General features: G+C 33.7%; 1 protein-coding gene across 12 annotated transcripts in view; it reads left to right on the top strand.

Moving 5' to 3' along the window:
- ARHGAP5 (Rho GTPase activating protein 5) overlaps positions 1 to 15,907 on the top strand; it is a 137,317-nt gene extending 121,410 nt beyond the window's left edge. For 6 of the 12 annotated variants that reach the window (XR_014810661.1, XR_014810660.1, XR_014810659.1 and 3 more), the window contains 4 exons: positions 1,106 to 1,183; positions 4,245 to 4,376; positions 6,527 to 6,632; positions 12,260 to 15,907. Coding sequence is in view for 9 of the 12 variants with exons in the window: in XM_084968995.1 (XP_084825121.1) it covers positions 1,106 to 1,183; positions 4,245 to 4,376; positions 6,527 to 6,632; positions 12,260 to 12,587 (644 nt within the window). In the remaining 3 variants the exon portion in view is untranslated. The remainder of the gene's footprint in view (positions 1 to 1,105; positions 1,184 to 4,244; positions 4,377 to 6,526; positions 6,633 to 12,259) is intronic. The other 6 variants (XM_021099176.2, XM_021099177.2, XM_021099178.2 and 3 more) reach the window with 1 other exon arrangement.
- The last annotated feature ends 699 nt before the right edge of the window (positions 15,908 to 16,606 follow it).

Genomic DNA, 16,606 nt, shown 5'->3' with positions numbered 1-16,606 from the left:
CTTATTTAAATCTATTTTAGTAGGCTTCCTCTGACCCTGCTGCAGCTCGGAAGGAAGGCTAACTCATTACCTCAAAGTGGGAGGTGGGAGTTCCCATTCTGGCTCAGCAGTAACAAACCTGACTGGTATCCATGAGGGATGAGCATTCAGTCCCTGGCCTTGCTCAGTGGGTTAAGGATCCAGCATTGGTGTGGCTGTGGCCAGCAGCTGCAGTTCCAACTTGACCCCTAACCTGGTAACTTCTGTATGCTTCAGGTGTGGCCCTAAAAAGCGCAAAAGGTGTTGGGGGGTGTAGATGAGGGTAGATTCCCCTCTGTACTTGATCTCCACCGGCCTCTGTTGAATACCATGTGATACCTCTTACCTCAAGGTGTTGTAGAAGTCCAAGCTCTTTGCTTTGACCCTTCTGACACTACAGAGCACAAGGGGAACCTTTGTTACTGCTGGCAGAGGTAGAATTCTAGTCTCCTCACTTGGTTGCCACCAATATGATTGAAGAGGTGTGGGTTCCATGGTGTTTAGCTGGAGTAAGGGCAAATAGCAAAAAGTTACTGCTTGCTAGGCAGCACTTCCCAATCCTTTTCACTAGAGAGAGCAGACGTTTCTTGTTGGTTTTCTGAGTGCCGTTTTGAGTGTTTGCATTTGTTTTGTTTTTTGGTTTTTGCCTGTGCTCATTGCTATTTCTGGGTTTGTAGGCTTCTTTATTGCCTGGTTCAGGATATATAAGAGGCAAAAAGAAAACCCAAGGAATGCACTGTCATGTTGTTCTAAGGTTGCTATTCAGTTCACCTCTATACTTTTCAGTCTTTTGATTTCTTCCTTTTTTTTTTTTTTTAATATATTGCTCAGGAATTTTTTGCTGTGTGTGGAAGAAATAAGGAGAAACGTGTTTTTTCTCATTTTGCTTGGACCTGTGCAGCCACATGGTTTAAAACTAAGACAGTTCATTAAGAATTTATTTTAAGTGAAATGCTCAAAAATACTTTATTGAAAGTGTTTTGCCATTATATTTTATAAGCCCCTAAGATGTTCATAAAGTTAGGTATGTTTGTTTTAGATACACATGCACATTTAAAAGTCTACTACTTTTATTTATTTTTTTTAGGATTATGTACTGAGGGACTCTACCGTGTTAGTGGAAACAAAACTGATCAAGATAATATTCAAAAGCAGTTTGATCAAGGTAAGAAGATAATTACATAAAATAAAATCATTGTTTTATTATTTTCTTTTTTGGAATTTCATATGAAAACCTCCAAAGCATATGGATATTGAGGGGAGAAAGTTATGAAGTAGAATTAGATGTGTTTAATGGAATGGATAGCAGAGTGAAGAAATAGGAGAGCAGAGTTCCCTTGTGGTACACCAGGTTAAGGATCTGATGTTGTCCCTGCAGCAGGTCACTGCTGTGGCATGGTTTTGATCCCTAACCCCACACTTCCACACAGCATGGGCAGGGCCAAAAAAAAGAAGGAAAGAAAAAGAAACAAGAGAGCTGTAAGTCCATTACCAGAATTTGAAAAGCAATAAATTGAGTTTTGACACATCATTATCTTTGTAATATTAGAGATGGTACTTAATTAAAGATGCAATTAATTTTTTTTTTTTAACTCATGGTATTGGGCCAGCTAACTAACCGTTAGAAACCGTTAAAACAAATCTGAATTCCCTACTCATATTAAAGTAAATTCTATATGAGATCAAAGATTAAATGCAGAATGTCAAAACTAGGTACTAGGAAGAAAAATGAGTGAATATATTTATAATCTTGGAATAGGGAGAGGCCTAAACTTGATATGACACCTAGAAAGCATGATGATAAACAAGATGATAAACGGGATTGCCTAAAAAGGAAAAACTTATGTATAAAACAGGGAATAAAGCAAACAAAATCAGGAGACAAACTGTAGACTTGAAGTGGCTGTGGAATTTTTTTGCTTAATTAAGCAGTTCATATCAGAAGAAAGCAATCAGCAAGCATGAAAATATGCTCAGTCTCTGTCAATGATAAATAAAAATTAAAACAAAAGATTGTATCTAAGAAAATTTTTAAGCATAACTTTGTTTTAAATTGAAGTATAGTTAATTTACAGTGTTATGTTAATTTCTGCTGTACAACAAAGTGACTTAGTTATACACATATATATTGTTTTTGTAATATTCCTTTCCATTATGGTTTATAGATTGTATGTATTTCATTATGAGAGTGCAAAAGATTGTCTCGAGGATGTAGGCAAGCAATTTTATTGTACACTGTAGGTTGTGGGTATTTAAGGTAGCTTTGCTAAGGAAGTTCCATTTGTAAATATATGTTACAGAAGTCCTTGTGTAAGCATACTAAGATACTTACTGCAGCCTTGTTTGTAATTTTTTTTTAAGGGTGGGGGACCACTCATGTTTGTAAGTAGAATACTAGATAGCCAGGTAAAATAATGAAGATTTATTGTGTTGAAACAGTAAAGCATCAGTTGTTGAGTGGTGTGTGTGTGTTTCGTGCTTTAAAAGAGTATTATCTAGTATTTCATTTTTAAAAAATACTTTCTTAGAGAAACTTTAGATTTTACATTTGAAATCAGTACAGTTTCACTTCCAGAATAAAGGAAGAGTAGTTAATTCCAGTACCAGTCTCTAAATTAGACTTTCTGGTTTTGCCACTTACTGGGTGTCTTTGTGACCTATGAAGTTAATCTTTCTCAATCTCAGCTTTTTCAAATCTAGATGAGGAATGCTATAAGAGTAACTGAGGAATAACTAGATAATGCACATGATCAGTTTTTGGTGTGTTAGACACCACATTAAACGTTCATTGGCTAATAACTCTTATTACAAAGAATGTAGCCTCCCTAAGAAAATAAGCTTTAGTACATAAAAGTTTTTATCGTAACATCTTTATATTTTTAAATGAAATAAATCTAAATGTTCAGTAGTAGAATATTATGTAAATTTTTAAATCTGGGAGGATGTTTTATAGCCATTAATTGTTTATGTAGGGCAAAAAGTAATTGGTGATTCTTGGTTAAGGGTATATATGAGTTCTTTGTATTTTTATTATTTTTGCAAATTTTCTGCAAGTTTGAAATTACAACAAAATGTTACCTGGCTGCCCCAAAAAAGTTTTTAAAGGTGGCTTTAATAACAGATAATGTCTTAAAAGTGAAATCCAAAATAAAATCTATATATGATTTGTCTTTTTTTTTTTTTTTTTCCTTCTTTTTAGGGCTGCACCCATGGCATATGGAGGTTCCCAGGCTAGGCATCCAGTCAGACCTGTGCCAGAACCACAGCAGCACAGGGTCTGAGCTGCGTCTGCAACCTACACCACAGCTCATGGCAACACTGAATCCTTAATCCACTGAGTAAGGTCAGGGATCGAACCCGCATCCTCATGGATACTAGCTTGGGTTCATTAACCCTGAGCCACTACGGGAACTCCTGTCTTTTATTTCTTTAATGAGCAAGCAAGGATTAAAAGGAAACATGCTAAAGTGTAAACGATTGTCTCTGGGTGCCGGGGATAATTTTTTCCTTTTTTATAAGTATATATTTTCTATCATAAATATTCATTATATTTATAATAAAGTATCACTTTTTAAATAGCAGATTAACCTTATATTATACCTTTATTAAGTTCCATTCTTTTTAAGTCAGAACTTCACTGGTAAGTGTTTGAACTGTTTTATACTTAAAAATTTAAGTATAAGTTAAAAGATCAAAACCTGAATTTATATGCATGATTCCTATCTTTTGTCTATTTCCTTATAGCCTTTTTTAAATAGCTTATGTAAACAAGATGACTTAGAAGGATTTTTAAAAAACAGAGAAAGAGATATAAGTGAAAACTAATATTGTTCATATACTAATAAGCCTAATAGCATTTTTTATTGTAACAAAAAATGATTCTTGCTTGGTTTTCTCTTCTCTTAATCTATAGTTTGTCAGGCAAACTTATATTAAAACAATGAGAGGAGTTCTCTTGTGCTGTAGCAGGTTGAGGATCTGGCATGGTCACTGCAGCAGCTTGGGTTCAGTCCCTGGCCCAGCAACTTAACACATGCTATGGTTGTGGCCAAAATACCCCACAAAAACAATGAGGGAGAGATGGATTAACCTGTAAAGAAATGTGATTAATCAGAACACTTAAATGTCTTTGAATCTAAAAGTACCTATTTAGCTTACTTCTCTTGTAATAAATTTTAATTTTATTGTATAGACTATAAATTTTAATTTTGTTTTTTGTCTTGTAGATCATAATATCAGTCTAGTATCAATGGAAGTAACAGTAAATGCTGTAGCTGGTGCTCTTAAAGCTTTCTTTGCAGATCTTCCAGATCCTTTAATTCCATATTCTCTTCACCCAGATCTATTGGAAGCAGCAAGTAAGTGTAAGCCTCCTTTTTTATCAGAGGGATGATGATAGTGGATTTTGTGCATTGATTTCTGTGAGTTAAAATTGGTCATTTGCTAGAATATATAGCTAATAAAAATTTAGCTTCTAGAATGTTTTTTAAAGGTATTTTCCTTTAAATGAAGTTTTAGCTAGCCTCCCGTGTGACAAGGTGATCCTAGAAGTTAGATCATTGTATTAGAAGTTTGAGGTTTGTTTTTTTAATTCAAACTCAAAGACATTGCAAGAAAAAATTCTTCAAGTGAATGTATCTATGGCATCATCATTCATCCCGATGTTTCTATTAACCAAATACTCATTTTTTACCAGAAAATGAGTCAGAAGTTCTGTTTCAGTATCCAGTAACACAGTGCTTAATCTGCACTCTGTTCCAAATGGCTAAAATTAGTGTAGTTTCTAAATAATTCTCTTTAATGACTCCTTTTGATTATAAGTCTTCAAGCTTTTTAAAATAAGACTACTTTCTTATGAGTCTGATTGTTAAAGTTCTCAATTAATTTTCTTTTTATTAAAAGCCACTTCAGTATGTTGCCGCAAGATACGGTTTCCTTATATATACTCTCATATGTAAACTAGGAATAGTTCAGTTGATAGCTTTGATTTTCTTCCTTCTTGACCATAAACTGTAGTGTCAGAACTTTCCTACTTAGGAAATTTTTGAGGGCTGATTAAAAAGTAACAGGTGATATATGAGAATTTTGTCAGTGCTTGGTTATGTTACTACCGTAAGTTGGAATACAGGTTTGCCTCCTCCAGAAAGCCCATTGTTATTTTGGAATAAAATGAATAAGCAGTAAAGCATTCCCTTCTCTCCCATTTACAGCACACCACATTTCAGTTATCTTGTTTGATAAATGCATAAATTTAGAAAGTAACTGAGGAGTTCCCGTCGTGGCGCAGTGGTTAACGAATCCGACTAGGAACCATGAGGTTGCGGGTTCGATCCCTGCCCTTGCTCAGTGGGTTAACGATCCGGCGTTGCCATGACCTGTGGTGTAGGTTGCAGACGCGGCTCGGATCCTGAGTTGCTGTGGCTTTGGCGTAGGCCGGTGGCTACAGCTCCGATTCAACCCCTAGCCTGGGAACCTCCATATGCCGCGGGAGCGGCCCAAGAAATAGCAACAACAACAACAACAAAACAACAACAAAAAAGACAAAAGACAAAAAAAAAAAAAGAAAGAAAGAAAGAAAGTAACTGAGTTAAATGCTTGTACTGATTGTGAAGAAAGATGTTTGTTAAGCAAAATCAATTATAAGATATGATAGTGTTCCCCTTGTGCTTCAGTGGGTTAAGGATCTGGCATTGCTGGTAAACTGTTGTGTAGGTCCCAGATGCAGCTCAGATCCAGAGTTGCTGTGGCTGTGGTGTAGGCTTCAGCTGCAGATCCTATTCAACCCCTGGCCCAGGAACTTCGATATACCGCAGGTATGGCTGTATAAAAGAAAAAAATAGGTAAATAAGTATAAGATGATACTTTAAATCGGGTGTTGGCAAACTTAAGGCTTACAGGCCAAAATCAGCTTGCTAGCAGTTTTTGGAAGGCTTGCAAGCTAAGAATGGTTTTTAACATTTTTAAATGGTTGAAAATAATTATAAGAAAAAGAAAATTTTATGGCATGTTAAAATTATATGAAAATTTTGAGACTTTTAAAGTTGTGTTGAAACACAGTCACACCTGTTAACATATTATCTGTGGCTTCTTTTGTGTAGCACCTGCAGGGTTGAGCAGTTTTACTTTTCACAAAGCCTAAAATATTTACTCTCTACTATAGCTTGAATATTAAGAGCCTGGCAGATTTATAGGTAATTTATTAATTCTAAATCATTATGTAGTTATACAAATTGCTTAAGAAAATACTAACTTACCGTTTCCCATTTTACCATCCCCAAGTGACTTGCTTTTCAGTTATTAGCTCTACTTGTGAAAAGGCTATTGTAACAGGTGATAATGTATTTATTAACAGGTTCTTTAGAACATTTTCTTCGTTTTTTTTATTTACCTCTCCTAATATGCTTCATACAGTCTTAATTATCTCATACAGTGAGCATAACAAGAAGCTTTATTGATATTTTTTAATGTATGAGTTTCACACAAATTCCTCACTACTTTAATTTTACAGAAATACCGGATAAAACAGAACGTCTTCATGCACTGAAAGAAATTGTTAAGAAATTTCATCCTGTTAACTATGACGTATTCCGATACATAATAACACATCTAAACAGGTATTTTCTTTTTCATTTTTGCAAATGCACTCCAGATTTCAAACCTGCAACTTTATAAATTGGGTGACTATAAGAGAAAGGGAGACCAACTAATTTAAACACACGTTCAATTTTGGTTCTCTGAATTATTTTTTCTGGATTTTTAAAATAGATTTTTCATCAGCTTGTTTAAAGAAAAGTATATGGCCCTTTTGTACATATAATGATTATATAAATTAAGTGTGGTGAGTACATTTTTTTGGTCTCTCCTGTTCTTTAGCAGTTCTCTTCTATAGAATCTTAGAATTTTAGTTATGAAAGGACATTTAGATAATTAACCAAATTATCCTGTTTGATGTTGGAAAAATAGAGTTTTAAAGAGAGAAATCCTATGTCCAGGTGACATATCTTATGTCTAGAATCCAAGTCTTATTAAAAGGTTTGGGAGTTCTCTTGTGGCACAGTAGCTTAAGGATCTGGCATTGTCACTGCAGCTTCTTGGGTTCCTCCTATGGCTCGGTTTTGATCCCTGGCACAACTTCCACATGCTGCCGGCATGCGCCCCCCCCCCCCCCGCCCCAAAAGAGGTTTAATTGCCTTTTTTTATACTGTGTTTCTTTTGTGTGTCTAGCTTATTTTGTTTAGATATTCCTTATAGTGAAATTTCATTAGAAGCTTGAATTCATATTACTGTCTACCTTGATTGTTACTGAAATGCAGGACATTAATCCTATATCAAAAGCTTTAAATACATTAAGCTTTAAGTTTATGCTTTTTTCTAAAAATATGCTCTTTCCAGTGCCTTTTTTTAAATGAAAGGCAGTATTAATATTATGTAATAACGTAAAGGCCAAGACTGTGGAGTTAAAAAGGGCTTGGATGGGTTTTTATGGTTTTTAATCTTATATTTTTTTTATTCTTGGGTTTTTTTTTTCCAAATAGGCTTGGTTTGAAACATTTCGAGTTCTTTGGCCTTGGGCCTTAGCTTTCCTAAATCTTGATTTTCTCAACTATAAATGTGAGAATAACACCTTGTGAAATTATTACTGAGATTGAATAGAATTATTAGTATTTGTACTAGTTTTTTCAAAAGTACACCCTTCATATTTTCTACTGACATTTTATTGACCTGGGGTTTGGGTTTTTTTTAACTAACAATGTCAGTGTATATACTAAACACATTTCAGTCTATACCTCTTAAAAGAGAATAATAACCAATATTTAAAGTTTTGTTGTTACCATCTATGTAGCATAAAATTATATTAGTACTTCCAGTAACCCTTTTCTGAAGTTTGCATCCCTGAGAAAATACCAGCACACATAGCATTGCAGTATTCTTAGTGGAATTTCCTCTTTTAAAAGTTGTCATACAAATAGTTCCTCTTGTGGCTCAGCAGGTTAAGGACCTGACATTGTCTCTGTGAGGATGCTGTTTGATCCCTAGCCTCACTCATTGGGGTAAGGATCTTGTGTTGCCACAAGCTGCAGCATAGGTTGCAGATGCAGCTCAGATCTAGTGTTGCCATGGCTGTGGTACAGGCCTTTGCTGCAGCTCACATTTGACCCCTAGCCTGGGAACTTCCATGTGCCACAAGTGCAGCCCTTAAAAAAAAAAGACGAATTACCATACAAGTGGCTCACTGTTTAACAGATATGTGCAGGGTACTATAGGAGACCTTACCCAATACGGAGTGTAGGGATGGTGCATGAACGCATTTTTGTCTGACCCGATTTTAGTGCTGAAATAAGAATTGGACTTCATTAAAAACAATAGGGATTCCCCAAAAAAAGTTCGCTGGTGGTACAGGAGGTTAAGGATCTGGCATTGTCACTGCTGTGGCTTGGGTCACTGCTGTGGCACAGGTTCACTCCCTAACCCAGGAGCTTCCACATGCCACAGGTGTGGCAAAATTAACAAACAAACAACAACAATAATAAAAACAGTAGGGAAAAGCAACAAAGGGAAGACCATTTTCAAAGAATCACAGTGATTCAAAGAATCACACCCAGCATATTTGGTGAATTGAGAACAGCAAAGAGGCCTATGTGATTTGAGCAGAGTAAAAAATAAAACAGTACTACTCAGAGTAACGCATTGACTAGCTTCAGTCCTCAAAATGTTTTCCTGTCAAGGAGATTGCTTTCATGTATGTCACTAAGTGCACTATTGAGTTCTATTGACATTCATAGGGTGAGGATTGGGAGCAAGACTTTGTCAATGAAAAAAGCATTGCATGATTGTTACTCTGAATGATATGGGGAGCCACTAGAGAGTAGAAGAGAGAAATAATATCATCAGACATAAATTTTAAAAGAAATACTTCACTAAATTGTAATGGATATACTCGTGCTAGATATTCTTGTAAGCACTATGGAGACATAGCAGTGAATAAAATCGTCACAAATTTCATGAAATTTACATTCTAGTATAGGAAATAAATCATAAATAAATATATAATGGATGGTTGACAAATTGCAAAGTTAACCCATGGAGTTGTTCTTTGGTTATATTCTTCTTAGTTTTATTCTGAAGGACAGCATCCAAATTCTTTAATAATAAATGATCTAGTTCTAATTTAGTTAAATCTCCTTTCCTTTTCTACCATGTACACACCAAGTGCCACTATATTAAACTAACAGCATTTAACCAAAAATATCAATTTGTACCTAGTCCCTTATTACATCTTAATGTGACTGCTTCAGTCTTTCTCAGAATTTAGTCCTCAAACCAGCAGCATCAGCATCACCTGGAAACTTGTTAGAAAGGCAAATTCTCAGGCCCCATCCCAGATGTAATTATCAATGTGTGTTTTAACAGGCCCTCTAGAAGGTTCTGATATATACTGAGAACCACTGGAGTGGGGGAGGGGTGTTTGTTTATTGAATTATTTGATTTACAATGTTGTGTTAGTTTCAAGTGTATGGCAAAATGATTTGCATATATATACACATACACACATACATATATACATACATACGTATTTTGTTTTTTAGATTCTTTTCCATTATAGGTTATTACAAGATATTAAATATGTTTTCCTGTGCTATACTGTAAGACCTTGTTGTTTCTCAGTTTTATATACAGTAGTGTGCATTTGTTAATCCCAAACCACTAATTTATCCCTCCTCATCCTTTCTTTTTTGATAAACATAGGTTTGTTTTCTATGTCTGAGTCTTTTTCTATTTTATAAATAAGTTCATTTGTGTAATTTTTTAGATTCCACAAATAAATATGTCTTTCTGACTTGACCTCACTTAGTATGATAATCTCTAGGTCCGTCCATGTTGTTGCAAGTGGCATTATTTTTTTTCTTTTTTATGGCTGAGTAGTATTCCCGTGTGTGTGTGTGTGTGTGTACACGTACATGTGTGTACCATATCTTTATCCATTTATAAGACACTTAGGTTGCTTTCATGCTGCCATAAAACTTTAGGGTGCCTATATCTTCAATTCAGAGTTTTTGTCATTTCTGGATATATGCCCACAAGTGGGATTGCAAAATCATAATGGCATCTCTATTTTTAGTTTTCTAAGGAACCTTCATACTGCCCTCCATAGTGGCTGCACCAATTTACATTCCCACCAACAGTGAAGGAGGGTTCCCTTTTCTTCACACCCTCTCTGGTGTTTATTATTTGTAAACTTTTTGGTGATGGCCATTCTCATTGGTGTGAGGTGATACCTCATTGTAATTTTGATTTGTATTTCTCTAATAATTAGTGATTTTGAGCATCTTTTCATGTGCCTGTTGGCCATCTGTGTTTTGTTTGGAGAAATGTCTCTTTAGATCTTGTGCTCATTTTTTGATTGGTGGTTTATTTGATATTGAGATGTATAAGCTGTTTGTATATTTAGAAATAAATCTCTTGGTCGCATCATTTGCAAATATTTTTTCCCATTCTATAGGTTGTCTTTGCATTTTGCTTATGGTTTCTTTTGCTGTGCACAAGCTAATAAGTTTGATTATGTCCTACTTGTTTATTTTTGCTTTTATTTCTGTTGCCTTGGAAAACTGACCTAAGAAACATTGGTATAATTTATGTCAAAGAATGTTTTGCCTTTGTTCTCTTCTAGGAGTTTTATGGTGTCATATTTTATATTTATGTCTTTAAGCCATTTTGAGTGAATTGTTGTATGTGATGGAAGAGAGTGTTCTAATAACTTCATTGATTTTCATGTGGCTGTCCAGCTTTCCCAGTACCACTTGCTGAAGAGACTATTTTTTTTTCTCCACTGTATAGTCTTGCCTTTTTTATTAAAAATGAATTGACTGTAAGTGTATGGGTTTATTTTTGGGCTATGTCTTTTCTTGTGCCAATACTATACTGTTTGATTACTGTAGCTTTGTAGTATATAAGAACCAGTTTTGACTGAATTACTCTTCCTTACCATTTTCCCAACACCCTTGACTCAATTCAGACATTGCCTCTTCCAGGAAACTTTTGTGGTCACCCTCATCTTAACTGATTTGGTACCTTTCCTTTGTACTTTTAGACTCAGCAATTAGACTTGAAGCCCATACTTGTGCATATTAAATTTGTAGGTGTACACTATCACATAGACACACCTGACTGGGCCCCATCATATGCTAAATCTTAACAAAAAGTTGATTTTATTCTGAATATTCTCATTTAGTCTCAACAAATACTAATAACTTTTGTGACAGAACACATGTTTTTAGAGCACATATTTTACCTCAGATGAGCAACTATTGTGTTTGGGGGTCTTTTGGTTTACTTTTTAAATTTTTGATAATGTAAATTTAAGTGTAAGATTTTCTTCCTACCTTGTATACTGGGCTGTTTCTTTTTGTGTGAAATGAGAGGGTTGGATAAAATACTTATTTCCTCCCAATTTAATAATTTATAATTCACGATTTGCTTCTTATATTTCTTGCTTATTACAGGTAGTGCTTGCTCGTTTGTTTGTTTGTTTGTTTGTTTATTTTGCTTTTTAGGGCTGCACCCATGGCATATGGAGGTTCCCAGCCTAGGAGTCTATTTGGAGCTACAGCTACCAGCCTATACCAGAGCCACACCAACACAGGATCCCAGCCCCATCGGCAACCTACATGACAGCTCATGGCAATGCTGAATCCTTAACCCACTGAACGAGGCCAGGGATCGAACCCACAACCTTATGGTTCCTGGTCAGATTTGTTTCCTCTGCGCCACGACAGGAACTCCTGCTCACATATTTAAAGGCCTAGATGTAAAGTAGTTAATAGTATATGTTCATTTGTAAATTATTTATTTTTAAATCATATGAGTATGTGTTTCTCTGAACTCTTGTCATTGAAATTAAATTTGTAACAATGTACAGAGTACTTAATGATTGGAAAGATTGTTTTTTGGAGTTCTAGGAAATTAATTGTTTTTGCAAGTTGAAAAGTATCCTGGTTAGAGAATATAATAGTTTTTCCCAAGTAAAGACCATCTTTGATTCTCATAAGGAATGAATTCTACTGCTCCCTTCTGTTATGAGAATGTAGTTGAACATGGAATGCACAAGAAGAAAAAGTTTTAAATTTGAAGTTAAGATTAACAAAAGGTAAAACTAAATCATCTAAAATAATATCTAGCTCTTGGATTCTTTAATTGCACTGAGCTTTGACTCTTTTATTTGTTTTTTTTCTTATAATTTCAGAGTTAGTCAGCAAAATAAAGTCAACCTAATGACAGCAGACAACTTATCCATCTGTTTTTGGCCAACTTTGATGAGACCTGATTTTGAAAATCGAGAGTTTCTGTCTACCACCAAGATCCATCAGTCTGTTGTTGAAACATTCATTCAGCAGTGTCAGTTTTTCTTTTACAATGGAGAGATTGTGGAAACTGCGAACACTGTGGCTCCTCCACCACCTTCAAACCCAGGACAATTGGTGGAACCAATGGTACCGCTTCAGTTACCACCACCATTGCAACCTCAGCTGATACAACCACAGTTACAGACAGATCCTCTTGGTATTATATAAGTTGGAAGTGATTGCAGACAGCCTGAAATTGGACAAAAAGCAAATCTAGACATGCATGTTTCAGGGTTCAGTAGTATACTTCATGTTTCTTACAGGTAATTCACATTCAAAATGATGAGACATTTCTCTTTGAAATATATGGTATTCCTTATTCATTTACATTGCAAATCTAATACCATGTGATAAGCATGACTGGAGACGTTTAATTTTTATAAACAAAAATAGCTATAAAATACAAAGCTGCTGTTGCATGCAACCTTATTGCAATCAGTATATCATTCCTGTGGCATTTTCTGTCACATTATATTGTGAATAAAATTTTTCTATAGAAATTAAATGATTTAAAAATTCACATATATGAAACATTTAATGCTTTTCAGCCTGCTTTATGGCTGGTTTTGTTATATGATGTGCTAATTTGAGCAACTTAATTTACTTTTAGCAGTCTGTGTAGATAACTAAAATCCCAGTTAAGTATTTTTTAATTTCAGGCTACTTATGCCATGCTTGGGATGTTATTTGAAAGAAGGAAAAATACACTTAACCTTTTTGCACCTTCATCTTCTAAGTAAACCTATGGATTATTTGATGGGGGTAAATGAACATTTCTTATACACACATACCAAGGACATGCTTGTGGCTAAAGTGAGTTGATAATGTTGTGCAAAGGATAGCTGTCACCAACTCATTTCTTTATAGTCCATAATGAAACAAACATCTTGTATACTGTTAATTCTGTAAACAGATGCATGTTCAAAAGATCTATTATGGTCTTGTAATCTTAATCTAATATATTTTAGATATTTTAATTTTTTTCCCTCTTGGGAAATACATTTAGTAGTGTAGAAAATACTTCATGACATTTTCATATAAGGTTATATAACTTTTCATACATAAACATGAAATTTGTTGTAGAAAATTCTTTAAACCAAACATTTTAATCTAGGACTTCAATTTAATCTGTCCCTTGAATCTATTTTTATGTGGCCCTTAAAACCATATCCCAAAATCCATTGCTAATATAGCAATAAAAATACTTTGGGTACTGACAGCCTCTTTGGAGTATGTACATATATTGTTGCAAACCTGTATTCATATTCTTTTCTTTGATAATGTTGTACTAAAATCCAAAATGGCTTTTACACCATTTTTTAAACCAATTTTTTTTCCTTTAATGTTGGTACCAGATTTGCTGTAAATGACTGCTGCTTTGGGGATTAAATATTTTGTCAGTGAAGTTACCACCAGAACACTAAATTAATGAATAAAATTTTCGGAATAAGTGGCATAGGTAAATTTTGTTAGGCCTTATTCAAAATTTGTTCATTATCAAACCATGCCATTTTTTTCCCCAGAAAGGGGGGGGGGGGAAAAAAAGGCTTGTTTTTTGTTGCTAGGTTATATTTTGTGTAGTAAAGAAAAAATTCTTTGGTCCATGTTGTAATCTTCATTCATACTGCAATTTTAAGGTTGTCTTATATGTACTATAGTAAATAGATGATTTTGAGATTTGAGGCTCCTAAGAGTTTGATTTGCTCCATGTTTTTCCTAAAATAAATACTGTCTTTCCCAACTGTTATGTCCTAGGTATTGTACTTCTAATTTTAACTTCAGAATCAAGATGTTGACATGAACCAGGCTGCTGTTGAAGTACATGTATATTATAAATTATCTTATTTGTGTTATACTCTTACATGTTATTATCTTTTCTAAGAAAACAAAGTCCCTATTATTCCTATTGCAAAGCACACAGGAATTAAGAAAGTACAGTAATTTTTAAAAAGAAAAATCCGGTAAATGTAGTATTCTTAACTTGTTCTATATTACTTATACCTATTGTCTATATAGCTTTAATTTATAGCTGTCAGTTTAACATTGGCATGTCTGGCAAAGAAAATTAAACTTTAAGAGTTTTATAAACTGTTTCTAGATTGCTAAAGAATTTATTTTTCTATATATGGTATAGACAAAGCTCAAAACTATGTACAGGAAAAAAGCCTGACTATTTCTTTTAGAAGAAGGCTGAAAAGAGAATTTTCAGAATTGTTCATGTCTTCAGTTCATTTGGTCATAACTTTGCTATTGTAATATGTGAATCCCAGTTTATTTAAGCTATTCTCTTTTATACTGTGTTAATTTAACGTTCATGTGCAGTTAGTACCACTTTTGTTACTAAAACTAGCATTTACCATTTTTCACATTTTCCACTTTACACTTTCTCCAAAATTATCCACTTTTCTATGCATTCTAAAGTTGATTTGAAAAGCTTCAGAGTGGGGGTCATTTAAAATTCTTCTTTTGGTTCAGTTAACCATTAGGTTATAGTTAATTGAAAATTAAAGTATGGTTTAAAGCTCAGTCTGTTAACACTGAATTGATTGTGTTTGTTTTTGCCAAGGGTTTAGATATGTTTTTAAATATTAGAAAAATAATTCTAAAAGCAACATAATATAATTAAAAGTTTTTTTCTGGTAAGTTACTGGAAGGTTTCACTGTTTAGGGACCTATCATATAAGAGACTTCTTAAAGGATGAAAAGAATATTAGATAGTCTCATAATTATGGGTAAACATAAAGGCATTCTCTTTTACAGTTTTAAATAAAATTCCATGTACACACATGTTGCCATCGTTTCATTTAAGCTTCATTACTTGTAGTTATTACAATATCGTACTTAATGGTATCTAGATTAGCAGTATACAGAAGCATAGTTTCAAATTTTCAGTAGATTTATGGGAAATCAAATCTTATTCAACAGATACTTATTAGGATATATGATTAATTTTAGAACAAAATTCCAGGCACAATATGTTTTCATTTGAAATGGTATTTGTTAGTAGTGCTTTTTTCCCCCCTAATATTTATAGTGTAAATAATGTAACAGCAATCTAACTTAGCCAAAAAGCAGCTTTTATTTTCCATACTGTATGTAAATAATGTAGACCTTTTTTTTGAGGTACTGGAATTTAATTTCTAATATCTATTAGATAGAAACAAAGGGAACAATTGGAGTAAGAACTTAGGCCTTAGCTTCCATGGTGATTTTTAGTTTTTTATACAGTAATAATTGTGATGCTATTTGTCAACTGGATATAAATATATATATAATTTTAAAAAGTCAAAAGTACTTTGTTTCTTTGTTTATAATTAATGTAATTTTGTGCTTCACCAACAGGATGCTGCAGTAAATTAAATATCAGTGAAGCTTCTTCTGTACAAAGAATGCTATGAATAAAACATAAGAAGCTGTGTAATTTTAAGTCATAGTTGCCTCTAATTTTACCATCTCCTTGGTAAAAATAAACTAATTTTTTTGTAAAATAGAATTTTTTTTTAAATTATGTCAACATGATGAAAGTTTTATTAGTGTGTTATTGAGCTTTTACTGTACTGTGAGAGGAGATCCAAAATTTATTCTGGATGTATACATACAGGTGAAAATTTAATTTTTAAATGTTTAGGATAAAAGATTGCACAGGTATTTAAGACTCAGATGTTATCTGGATCTAAATTTTGAGCTGTGGCTAGACATTCTTTTGAGCGACTGGAAATATTTTGAAGCCTATTCTAGTTTGTAGCAGAGATGCTAACTTTGAAGAATATAACTTCTTTGTTCTCTTTATGGTTTATGAATATTAAGTAAAACTTTATGGGTATATATATTCAGATTCTATGAATCTGGTGAGGTCGGTTTGACCTGAACCATTGTATATGTTTATCTTGATTTTAGTCCTTTTAATTAAGTACCTTAATTCTTAGGCTGAACAGTTTTTGATTTGTTTCAAAACTTAGGGGACATCTAAAAGTTTGTATTGTATTTGAACTCTTGAAGTTCTTAGCAGCCTTTTTAAATTATCAAATGTCTGAAAATAAAATTTTCTAAGATTTAATAAGGGAAGGAACTATTCAAAATTGATTTTGCATGGTAGCATCTGTGTGTAATTGAGAAAACTCTACAAGCATTAATAACATCTCATATCAAATACCCAATTATTAGATATGTTCCAAGTACCATGATAT

Source organism: Sus scrofa, chromosome 7 (genome assembly GCF_054392235.1).
Source record: "Sus scrofa isolate SSC_HxYL_T2T_F1_AM1 chromosome 7, Sscrofa_HxYL_maternal_Yorkshire_Landrace_v2.0, whole genome shotgun sequence".
In the NCBI taxonomy this organism is placed as follows: Eukaryota; Metazoa; Chordata; class Mammalia; order Artiodactyla; family Suidae; genus Sus; species Sus scrofa.
Note: the sequence above shows the minus strand (reverse complement) of the source record. Positions and strands in the feature narration are given on the sequence as shown.